The 13,266-nt window shown below is 34.6% G+C and overlaps 1 protein-coding gene across 1 annotated transcript; it reads left to right on the forward strand.

Moving 5' to 3' along the window:
* Positions 1-8,379: 8,379 nt before the first annotated feature.
* LOC145031675 (dof zinc finger protein DOF5.7-like) lies at positions 8,380-9,978 on the forward strand. The gene has a single exon (XM_078980279.1). The coding sequence runs from the start codon at positions 8,683-8,685 to the stop codon at positions 9,775-9,777; it is 1,095 nt and encodes a 364-aa protein (XP_078836405.1). The 5' UTR covers positions 8,380-8,682; the 3' UTR covers positions 9,778-9,978.
* Positions 9,979-13,266: the final 3,288 nt, after the last annotated feature.

Below are 13,266 nucleotides of genomic sequence, written 5' to 3' on the forward strand. Positions count from 1 at the left end.
ACATGTCGAAGTTTCGCGACAGAACCGGCAACGCTGAATGATGTAAAAAGTGAAATTTACGTTAGAGCGATATTTAGCCTTAGTGATCTAAACGAAAGTCATAGAGTTCATTAAATCGAGAGCGTGCATATAAAAGAACGCCAAAATCTGACTTCGTATGAGGAAGTTATGATTTATTGAAGTTTCGACTTAGCAGTATGCAGCCCGAAATACTCGATTTGAGATCGAGCAGTTTTTAGCCGAAGCAACCTAAACGAGAATCGAAGATCTCGTTGTTAGTATCAAAGCGATGAAAAGTTAGGTGAGAACGGATGTCGGATGAAGAAGTTATGAATTTATAACGGAAATTTTCTGTCCCGGCCTATTAAAAATAATTAATAAAAATAAACTCAAAATTAACCGACGGAGTCTAAACAAAAGTTGTAGAGCGTAGTCTCACCTACGCGTGGATATAAAGAACGTCGAAAACGGAGTTGGTATGAAGATATGAATTTTTGAAGTTTATTAAATAATTAATAATTAAATTTAATTATTAAATCCGGCATTATCCGAAGCGGAGTCATCAGACTCATCCGAAGTACGCCCAATGTACTAGCGTACGCCCCGCGTACAACGAAATGAATTCGGAGGCTTACGCCCCACGTAAGGCTGTACACCCAGCATACAGCGAGGCTCCAGCCTCCTATAAATAGGATGCGAGGGCAGCCGGCTCAATTGCTCCTTTTCTCTCTTCTCTCTCCCGTTTTACCTCGATTTGCGTGCCAGAAGTACCCCGAAGCCCCGGTAATATTCCCGAGCCCCGAAGCAAGTTTCGAAGCCCCAAAGATCCCGAGAAGTGTGATTCCCAAGCCAAAGCTCTGTCCGCGAGAAGTTCGATTTTTTGTAGAGATCTTCCAGATCTGCTGAGGATTACTACTTCTACAAGTCGTAGTGTTGTCCTATCATCTTTTGATCAAGTGAGTGTGTAGTTACTTTCTTCTAATGCATAATTATGAAGTATTTTATACGAAATACGCGTTATGTGTATAATTTTGTTGTTATATGTGTGAATGTATATTCATTCTCTTCTATCTCATAGATGTGATTTATTTTCTATGAAATATGTATTATGTGGGTGTGCCTCATCTGTTATGTGGAATATGTATTGAATGAAAATGCTATACAGTTTTTTTTTAAAACTATGTATGAAAATATATATTTTTATCTACTAATATGTTGGGTAGAACATGGGTGGATAGTTGGTGTGTAATAAACAGATGAGAGGCCTTGTTGTTGTTGTTGACCTAGTTATCAGCGGAGTATGGATAACGACCACAGACTACTTCTAGACAGTCTCGTGGAACGCTAGCAGGTTCATAACCTGTAGGTGTTGTGAACGATGTGTTCATCGGTGTACTCTATCCCCCTCATGGTTGCCTTTAGGATATCTATTGTTAAGGAAACCCCTTAGCAGTAATGTCCATCCCGATGAAAATTCTAGATTAGGTCCCTTGAGATAGATGTTGTTTTAGGGACGTAAAGTGAGGATAACAGGATTGGGTAATCGGGATAGTGATTGGTTGGTGAAATTAAATATAATTTATTTATTGTGGGTTGAAAACCCTATATGCTCACCAGGCTCCCAAGCCTGACCCACTCAGTTTTATTTGTATTACAGGAAGTGGTGCAAGGGCGTAAGATGGATGAATCATCGAAGTTGTTTTGTTTACAAGTTTGTAAATGTATATATTTGTTGAATGACTTTTAATGTTATCGTTTATGCTTTATGGTATGTATCGGAACATGACATCCCGAGTTTTGATTATATAATGAAAATGCATCTCTTGATGAAATGCTTTGATAAATATTATTTTATCATGTTTTGTTTTGGGAAAAAATTCCGCAACACTTTTAAATCAAAAGGATTTTACTCTGAAATTATTTTAAAAAGCATAAATGAAATTGGTCTTTTCTGGCCGTGATTTTGGGGATGTCACAACTGTGGGGTGCCAGTCTGACTATGGGACAGGCGTTGAGAGATATATGTATCATCAGGGAAGATTGCATCTTAGTGGCGGAAGGAATAAGTACTGTATGGCGGGCCCAAGGGAAGATGCATTAGTTCTTTGTGGAGCAGGATGGTTAGTACTCTTCTCCCCCCCCCCCCCCCTATTTAATTTTTTGGGAGAAGAAAGGTGGTTGCTAACCCAATTGTTGTTTGTATTTGCAGGTATTAAGAGGGTGTTATTCCTTAAGATGGTTCTACAGGGCAAGTACAAAGGTGATCTCTAGTATCATTAGGTGGACTTGGTGGCCACTCTTCATCCGCTCGTTAGTGCCGATCGGGCGTTGGCGCTTGCCGCTTCTCCCGCCGTCAGGGATGAGGGGTCTGCTACCTCGGCCAACCCTAGTTTTGTGGACTTACCAGTTAGTGTTGTTTCCCTTGATGATCATCCACCTGAAACCTCTGAAGATGAACTAGATAAGGAGGCACTAATCGACTGTCACATGCTCAGCCGACGGCGGAAACACAGAGCTATGAAGCGTAGGGACATTGGATTATAGTCAATGAACAATATAAAACAATATACAACATAAATGTCACTTTTATTGATATATAAAACATTACATCATATTATTAGAATTCCTAATACAAAGGTGCCTTAATAGGTAGCCATAACGATAAACGATAGACGTCTTCTAGTTGCTTCGTCGATTAACTGCTGCTTCCGGGAGTCCATGCTTCAACCTCACGGTTTCCTAGGAATACATGATGTTTTGAAATACTTTTGATGCGTAACTTTATTAAGTTATAAAAGTATTTTGATTTATATCGTTAAGGTATCATCTAATAGTATTTTACTATTTATAGATACTAAACTTTTAGAGCTTTACTTTTTATCACGTACTACCATTCTCTTTAGGTTTTCTCCTATCAAATGGAGTATAATATAGTCTTATATGTAGTATTATTATCTTATGGGTACATACCGCCTATACTTTATATTTCAGAAGTATGTCCATTGGATAATTCTTCTATTATCATCTTTTATCCTAGAACTATGTTTGTAAAAAGTAATACTTATATTGAGAGTGATTATATATGTTATTGTAGAAGTATGCTCCGTGGATAATTCTATTAGAGTGATTATATATTTTATTCAAGAAGTATGCCCCTTGGATACTTCTGTTAGAGTAATTATATCTTTTATTCTAGAAGTATGCCCATTGAATACTTCTATAGGAGTGATTATATATTTTCTTATACAAATATGTCCATTGGATACTTCTCTTAGAGTGATTATATATTTTATCTTTCTTACTGAGTGACTTCCAATACTATCATAATATAAACACCTTTAATTTTATATTTGATAATTATATCTTTTAGATCTAACAATTATCTTGTGTGTGTGTGTGTGTATATATATATATATATATATATATATATATATATATATATATATACTATTTTGAGATAAATATATATACCCTAATCATAGTTATTTAGAAATAGGATATTTGGGTAGAATAACAACTAGGTACGGTGGCTTATCCTTAATTTGGCTAGTGCTACGGTTGGCTATAATGTTGCTCTAGAGTTTCGGTTAGAGTAATTGCGACATATATTATACATCACTATTTACACGGGCATAGTGACGACGTCATATAACATTTATCGATATTTGTACGGACAGATCATCGACGACGTATAGTAAATATCACTATTTATATGGTCAGAGTGACGATGGCGTATAATATTCATAGATATTTATACGGACAGATTATCGATGATGTATACTAAATATTACTATTTATACAGGCAGAGTGACGACGACGTATAATATTTGTCAATATTTATGCAGGTAGAGAGACAACGGTGTATAATAATTATTGCTTAGAATTGGCCATCATAACGAGTAGGTGTAAGGTTATCGTAGGAACTTGGCCAGTATAACGATTAGGCATAATATCATTGCTTAAAACTATGCAGAGTTTCTACCGACATATTATCCTAACGTATTTATTGAATAAACTACTAATATTTTTTGTAAAATTGGTAAAGTAGTTTTATAACATGTATTTCCCCTATGTATTTTAAAACGATGGAAAAAAAAGAGCGGTGAAACTCATCCTTGTAGCATGATACAACTGATGTAGGGTAGAATCGAAAAGCAGGACTTGAAGATCGGCTCAGAAACTCGAGAATATAATAACAATAATAACTAAAATAATAACTTTACCATGATTTTATGAAGAATTTGGAAGTGGAAGACCAAAGAAATGAAATAGAGTTGGTTGAGAAATGAAATAAGCTTGTAGACATATTTATAGGGTCAAAAAGTAGATTTACACCCATCGTACTAAAGTGGTACACCCACAATACTCAAGAGTGTGTCTGGTGCTGAGACATTATGTAATCCTGGTAGTCCACGTATCTCCTTCTAGAAGCATGCGCAACGCGTAATCTTGCTGAACGGGGCGCTTTTCGCAAAACTTTAAAAATCAATAATTTCTTCATACGAACTTCATTTTCGAAATTCTTTATATTCCCGGAAATCTCTCGACGAGATCTACAACTTCCCTTAAGGTTACATTGGCTAATTCTGGCTTTTAGTTTTAGCCTTTATTTTTAAATAATTTAATGATTTTGAAAAAAATCATCTCCTCGTACGGACTTTGATTTTGGTGTTCCTTTTACCAAAATTCTCATCTTAAAGAATACTAAGACTTTCCTTTTGGTGACTTTATACAAAAGTCAACAATCCTCCTCATAGCTTTTGACGTTAATAGTTTTAAACTATGTGATTTTTATATTTTATAACATTCATATCACCTTCATATGAACTCAGATTTTTATGAAATTTATATTTTCTAGATCCGGAAAATGCATACCTTTAATATATATATATATATATATATATATATATATATATATATATATATATATATATATCCGGTAAGAATTTTTTTTGGTAAGAAGGTAAAATATTTTTTTGACTTATTTTTTTGGCGAACAAAACAAATGAATCACTAAATGAATCAATAATAACATGATTCACCAAAAAAAAAAATCCTGAAAAAACATTTCAATGATTCATTTTTATGATGATTTTGTTGATATTCACTAAAATTATCATAAAAGTGAAAAAATTTTCTTGATCTACGTAAAAATGAATCATGAAAGGTGTTTTTTTTGGGAATTTTTTCTTGTGAATCATCTTATTTTTGAATCATCTAATGATTCATTTCATTTTTTTGCTAAGAAAATATACATACAAAAAATTTCTTACCTTCCTACCAAAATTTTCCTTCTTATCTGATCTTGACTATATATATATATATATATATATATATATATATATATATATATATATATATATATATATATATATATATATATATATATATATATTATGCCTTTATAAACATCGTAAAAAGGGTAACCATTTCGGACATAACTACATTCATTTCGAAAATGCGTAATCTCGTTGGGAATTTGTGAGTCATTCGTCTTCCTAGTACCAATCAAGGTATACAAGAAAGTAATGTTTTATAACCTGAGTCTCTATCAGGAGAACGTGATAAGTGTGTATAGATCTATACGGGACTGATGATCCCACAGCCTGGTTGTTAGCTACAGCCCGACCGACAAGTTAAGGGTGACAAATGTCATAACATTTCGACGCCTGAAGAACGTCGCTACAGGCAAGCCCATCTTAATACGGTTATGAAAACTCACATGATAGACGACTCTTATGGTATTAAGTCTTTCGTAAAAAGCAATAATAGAATTATTTTTACGTGAAAATGCAAATCTTCAGATAGTTTTATTTACTAATAAAACTATATTTTATCAAGCTAACTATGACATATTTACTTACAAATTACGCTCATGAAGCATTAAGACTAAAGACTACTTCTCAATTTTTAGGAAAATATAGGATTTTTCGGGTTCAATACATTCATTTTATACAACAACAAATCATAACTCATTTTATAGAAAATATCGGATTTTCTGGAAACAAATATCAACTTACGAATGGCATGCATTTATTCAAATAACTACTTATGAACTCACCAACTTAGTTGTTGATACTTTTTCTTTAAAATAACTTGTATTCTCAGGAAATCGCTAAATCAGGTTGTCAACTACTTTTGAAGATTGACGCTCAAGCGTTAATAAAATCTTTTGAATATCATATTGCAATTGATTTTTGAAACATGTAATAGTTACAATCATGTGAACTTTTCAATTATGTATATGATGGTTGTGTTTACTTTATTTACTGTTTAATTGTTATGATATTGTACATGACGTCATCCGTCCTCGAATGTTTCTGCTGTTCAGGTTTGGGGGTTTGACACCTCTGTAGGAGAGCGCTAATGTTGACGGAATCCTTCCGATCAGAGCCCACCAAATGAAACGTAACAGGTAACTTTTTGGGATTAATTTTACACCACCCACACTACAAGAAGATTGGGCAACAGCGGTGATACGTGTCGCCGCTAAAGGTTAGGCGTGTCGCCGCTAATACCTTTAGCGGCGACCTGTCGCTGCAAATGCGTCGCCGATATTGTTTCGTCGCTAATACGCTTAATGTCGCCGCTAATACAACGCGTCGCCGCTAATAGGTTGTCGCCGCTAATATACAATCCATTACTAGAAGTAAGTTACTATTAATAACCTAATTAAGCCAAATGTATACATCCAATTTGCATATTCCAATTTCATACAATTAAGCCAAATGTATATATCCAATTTCATACAATTTGCATATTCCAATTTAATCCAATTTGCATATTCTAATTTCATCCAATTTCATACAATTAAGTCAAATGTATACATCCAATTTGCATACTCTAATTTCATCTAATTTCATACAAATATATACATCTAAATTTCATTTTAAGGCAATGTTGTATATACATAAATTTCAATCCAACAAATGTATATATTCATGTCAAATTTATTTTTTTTATACTTCAATGTAATCTAAACATAAATTTCAAAATATACACAAAATGCATAATAAAATTCCCACAAATCTGAAAAAACACACAATCCAACAAAATACATACAATCCAACAAAATGCATAACCACTTCATATCTCAAAATACAAACACCATCACTCAACAAAATTGAAAAATACTCACAATTTATCATCTAAATTAACATCAAAACAGAAAAATATAAAAAAGATAAGAAATTCGACCTTGATTGGGGCAATTTCGGAATTTGGCTAAATGTCGCCGGTTTTGGGGTTGTGGCGGTATTGTGGCTGTCTTGGGGGAAGGAGGGGCTAGCACCGGTCCAAGAAGCACTTCCTAGTCCACCAAGCTGGAAAAAATTCGTGATATTGAAGAAAGAAAGAGAGAAAGACGAGAGAAATGGCAGAAAAAAATGGCAGAAAGAGAGAAAGACGAGAGAAATGTAAGAAAAAAAATGGCAGAAAGGTAATCTGTGAAGGATATCTGCGTTTAGCATTAGCGGCGACAGGCAATAGCGGCGACGCTAGGGCAATAGCGGTGACACTAGGGCATTAGCGGCGACAAGCGGAGGGAAAAGTCAGCGCGCCTTTCCGCTTTCCTCAACAGCCGTTAGATTGAAAACAAATCGGACGGATGGGATGAAAATAACGCGGATCGCTAAATCAAAGCATTAGCGGCGACACCTAGCAATAGCGGCAACATGTAACGCGTCATTTACATGTCGCCGCTAATGCTTTGTTTTCTTGTAGCGGTGGGAATTTGATTGGAAAATTCATTCATTCAATCTACTTCCTCAGCAGCCCAACCTTATACCTGCCATCAAATGCTAGAAGAAACGATCGAGAATTCATCATCCTCATTCTGGAGTCTGGTAGGGTCGCATGTAGTCTTTTCCTTTGTATTGTGTAGAGTTTTCTTAATTTAACTAAATCGTTGTGGTTCATAAAATTCTATAATATATCGAAAAATTGAGGCTTAATTACATTTCCTAATTTTTAGATATTATAGGTATGCAGTGTACATATAGCATCATGTTCATGCATGCAACCAATTCGTTAATTATTTATTCGTGTCACCTTTTCCCTCTCCATTTATTAATTACTCACTGAGAGTTTATATATATATATATATATATATATATATATATATATATATATATATATATATATATATATATATATATATATATATATATATATATATATATATATATATATATATAACTTTATGGTACTATCCTCTTTCTTTTGTAATTTCTATCTCCTAATTTCTGTTCACATTTTTATTGAAAAACAATACTTTTTTATTCTAATATCGTACTAAAACAATCACATTCTTTTGTTAATTAATTACCAATCGCTTGTCTGGTGTGCCTTCATTTCTCAGTTGATCACCATATGCCTGTTTTGCATCCATACTCTTCCGTAAGTCCATTCCTTCACATCTAACCCTTCAAAAAAACACATAGATAAACTCTTTAGAAGTAAATAGAATTAGAAACCTCCGACTCCTTGATGAAGTTCACAAGAACCCATCAGCAACCCCCTTCCATCTTTCAAAATCATTCATGAGTCCATTCAATTGAGTGCATCTTTGCCTCTTCCACAGGGAACTCAAACTACCCACATCCCTAGCTAGCTATAGCTTCTCCTTCTCTCATAAATTGCTATTAGTGTTCCCTATCATATATGCACCATTGATCAATCTCTATGTTGTCTCACAACATAGCATCAAAACAGGCTAACAAAGATGATAGTCAAAGCACGGGTGGTGGCGGTGGTGGTGGAAATGGTGGGAAGAAAACATCATCGTTAAAAGCACCAGAACAAAACCTCAAGTGCCCAAGATGCGATTCACCCAACACGAAGTTCTGCTATTACAACAACTACAACCTCTCTCAGCCTAGACACTTTTGCAAGGCTTGTAGAAGATACTGGACTAAAGGTGGGGCTCTTAGAAATGTTCCCATAGGGGGGAGTTGTAGAAAGAACAAGAAGACAAAATCTTGTTCCTCGAGGTTTTTTATAGGGGAGCCTTCCTCCAAAGGCTCGTCTTCGGATATCGGAGGGATGAAATTTTATGGTCTTTCTGCCATGGATTCCGGGATACACTTTCCTCCTAGAGTTACAACCACTAACCATTTCTCTTCTTCGTATGGCGACACAGTTAATCCTTCCTTTGTAAATCTTGATCCATTAGGGTTTAATTTCGCGTTTTCATCGTCTCACATTACGATGAAACAAGGACATCATCATCATCATCAACAACAACAACAACAGCATAATCAAAGTGGAGGAGGGTTGTTAAATTTTCATGAAACTATGGGCACAACTAACAATCTTCTTCATAATACTGGTCTTGCTTCTTCCATAGAATCTTTGAGTTCTATAAACCAAGATTTGCATTGGAAGCTGCAGCAACAAAGACTGACTATGTTGTTTGGTGGCGATGGTGGTGGCGGCGGTGGTGGTGGCGGAGAGAACGGTCAGCAACAGCAGAGAAAACAAGGTTTTCTTGAACCACATGTTCAGAAATTACAACCCATTTTGTTTCAGAACCTTGAGATTTCAAAGCCAGCACAGTCTTCTATGGATGGTGATTCGAGAAAAGATACCGGTGATGGAAATGGTGGTGGTGGTTTGGCGACGGAGTGGTTTTTTGACGACAGTTATGCACCGGCTAATGTGAATCACGCAACTCCAACGGGTAGCAACAGCGCAGGGAATGATCAAAGTGGAAGCATAAACAACTGGAATGGAATTGAAGATTGGAATACGATGAAGCAGTACAGCTCAATTCCATAGTACGTAGCATTTGAAGAAGATTCACAGACAAAGAGAACAACACTATATTAATTAAGGTAGCCTATTTTCCTTTTTGTTTTTATATGTTGGTTTTTAAATTTTAACCAAGTAAGATGAGGATGATTATCAAGTTCTTAATTTGTATAATTGAACTTATGTTATTTTCATTGTTTTAAGTGTATCCGTATCTAATTACAAATATTTAACATGTATGCTTTCTAATGATGAATTACTTCTATTAATTAGAGTCTGTTCTCGTATCAAAATAATGTAATGTTGTAGTTATATACTTTACGATAAAAGTATTAAATAAAAATTTTGTTACAAATATTTTAAATGTTATGAACTAATTAAAATTATTGTTAATATCTAACGATGCATTGAACTCGATCATATCACCATTTTGTATTTTATAGTTCATATAATTCTATCAATATTTTTCTATAATACATTGAACTCTACAATGTTTAATGAAACGTATTTAAATATTTATTTAAGAATTAAAAAACTTTCATTATTCTTATTGAAGATTTTATGCATTGAACTTCAAATTCACTGAACCACAAAGCTGTGTCTCATAATGATAGAGTTTAATTCATTAAATTATAATTATGTTTGTCATCTTATTTAACTCTCTATTATCGATGTTATTAAGAAATCAATAAATTTAGCTAATTACTTTTATCTTGTAGCTACCATCCAAAAGTAGGAATTAATTGTTCGTTTTGAGGAGGATTAACTTTTGTATATGCAAATATACGATAATCGTTCCTTTCTTTTATCAATTAACTTCTAATACCATGATTTCAGACTTTAGTACCTTTTGTCCATTGTCTTTTTTACAAAGAAAGGACAAAAAATTCTATTTGTTTTGTCTTGGTGTTTTCTTTTCTTTTCTTTTCTCTTTTTTTTTGGAATACGGATGTAAATTCAAAATAAATGTAAAGCCCTAAGTAATCAGGTTAATTTGCAAAAGAAATGCGATATGTAACTTGATATATATAGTTAAATTGATCAAATATTTACAATGTACATATCTTAAAAGACAATGAGTATCCTTGGTATAAAAATATAGAGTTGTTTGATACATATGTATATCGGGATGTGTGTAGAGGTAGGATTAGGGATTAATTTAAAAAGACGATGCATGAATTTGTACAGCATGCATGTGTTATAATAGAATCGTTTTAGTGTTTCAGAACTAGTCTCACTCAGAGTGTCTTCTCAATCCAGTAACTGCAACACTCAGTCTTCGCAGTTGATGCTTTTATGAAACATAACAAGAGCTACGTAACGTACCCAACCCACCCTTCTTTCTTCTTAGCTCCTACCCTTCTTCTGCATCCACCTGACTCAAAAGTAAACCCCCATCCCTCACCTCTGTCACAACTCAACATGCTTCAGTGTGTTTGTATGGATAAAGTTAATTAATAATCCAGTATTTAGGAATTGAAGCTCTTTAATTAGCTATATATACGTACGTATATGTCAATGACTGCTTTGACAGAAGCCCTGATCAGACCAAAACCAATGTTCATCGAGTTAAGGAGCTAGCTAGCTGTTAGAACCTTCTTGCTTTAATGTCCTTTAATTACTTGTCTCCCAAACCTTAAACACATTCTGTTTGATTCCTTGGAGTTTTCTGTAAAATTCACCTCCGTGCAAGATACACTGTATATAATATACGTACACAGCTATGGATGTTTAGGGTTCTGCACTACGATGCATGCATTCACTTACACAGTTACACATCCATGACAATACGTATACATTGTTGTATATATAATATACAAATGTGAGAGATTCGAAGCATATATCTTTAAATTGTAAACCCAGATGAACAGATATATAAAACTTTTTCGTATTTTTGTTGACCAATTTATCTTAGGTTGTCGGTTTAATTCTCCACCAACTATATGAACTAGGTCATGATTTTGTATGATGTGATCTTGAAATGAGTATTAGTGTGATACCACCAAACCTCAAAAATGTCAATAAGTAATCATCAAAAACTGTCTCTTTCTAGGGCTGCCGGCGTAATTTACTGAAACTTTTTCGAATCGAGAGAGAGAGAGGGTGGTGCTGCTGCGTGATTAACGTGATGGAGTGGCTGGAATAGGAGAATTTTGGTTGGCCAAGATTAAAACAGCTCATCATATATATTTGGTGTGTGTATGGTGTTGAGCTGTCAATTTTCACAAGCTGCAACAAGAAGTTCATGACTTTGCATGCAAAATATAAGTAGTTAGATTACCTTCGGTGTTCAGTTTGATAAGGGTCGGATTTCTTAAGATGCACATAAGTGTACGATTTCGAGGCCATGTACCTATAAAGCGATGCACTAAATTAAACACATGGACAACGAGAACATACCAAGAATTCAAAAAAAAAAAAAAACAAAAACAAAAACAAAAACAAACGAAAACAAAACAAAGAAAACAAAAATTAGTCCATATATGTGATGTTTGTGATCCACTTATAACATCTAATTTAACACCACTCGAAAAAGAACTATTTCCAACGGCTATTTCTGTCGAAATCTGTCACTAAGTGGCTTTTAGCTATGGAATTTCATCCATCAGAAAAAGTTTCGCGGATAATCATTTGTGACGGATTCCGACGTATTACCTAAAGATGATTTTGTCGGAATTTTACTGGCGACTTAATTACACATAGCTCACAAACAGACCTGGTTTGACCATATTTGATGAGTCCATGTTGACTACTTTGACCATTTCTAACGTATTTACGAAGAATCAAGCTTGACAACATTTGTCTATTTCTAAGGATTTCCGAAGAATCAAGTTTGACCACCTTTGACCATTTACGACGAATCAAGCTTGATCACCTCTCACAATTTCCGATGTAATCTAGATTGACAAGTCTGGATTTTTTCCTACAGAGAGATGTTTTCAGTTCTTAGTAACAGATATTTTCAGTCTGTCACTAAAATATTTTTAAAAGTTCTAGATTTTTTTTTTCTGTCCAAAATTGTAACATCCTCTTTCCAGGTATTCATTTCTGAGTTTTTGCCTGGCCACGGTGCGACATTATGTTTGTGACGTTGTAGCAGTCGTTTTGGGCCTAAACCCCTAATTACAGGATTGGTGCCCTATTTAAGGCCACTAACTCCTAGTGTTGCCTCATTTGGTAGCATCCACCCTCTGAAAAAAAACCCCATCCAAACCCTAGCCTCCATTTGTTTGTTTTGAGTGCTTAATCTCCATTGTTGTGAAGGTTGAAGGAAGAAAGAGCCCTTGGTGTTGCTTGTGAGTGTAGTTTCAACTTAGATCCATCGCCTTCATGGCATTTCTGACTCATTGGAGGTAAAAAGTCTCTACCTTGCTTATTGTTTCTCTAGATCTAGTTTTAGGTCTTTTTATGAGCTTTTGGTCCCAAATCTCCTTGTTCTTGGAGTTTGAGTGAACTCCAGAACCCTTGAGTGCATAGTTAGCTTCTTAACCTTGGGGTTGTTTGGAAAGTTGCCTT

This window comes from Lactuca saligna, chromosome 2 (assembly GCF_052625555.1).
Source record: "Lactuca saligna cultivar CGN05327 chromosome 2, ASM5262555v1, whole genome shotgun sequence".
In the NCBI taxonomy this organism is placed as follows: domain Eukaryota; kingdom Viridiplantae; phylum Streptophyta; class Magnoliopsida; order Asterales; family Asteraceae; genus Lactuca; species Lactuca saligna.

What these genes read in the sequence shown, in the direction of transcription:
- LOC145031675 (XM_078980279.1), top strand. Translation starts at nt 8,683, where the DNA reads ATGTTGTCTCACAACATAGCATCAAAACAGGCTAACAAAGATGATAGT.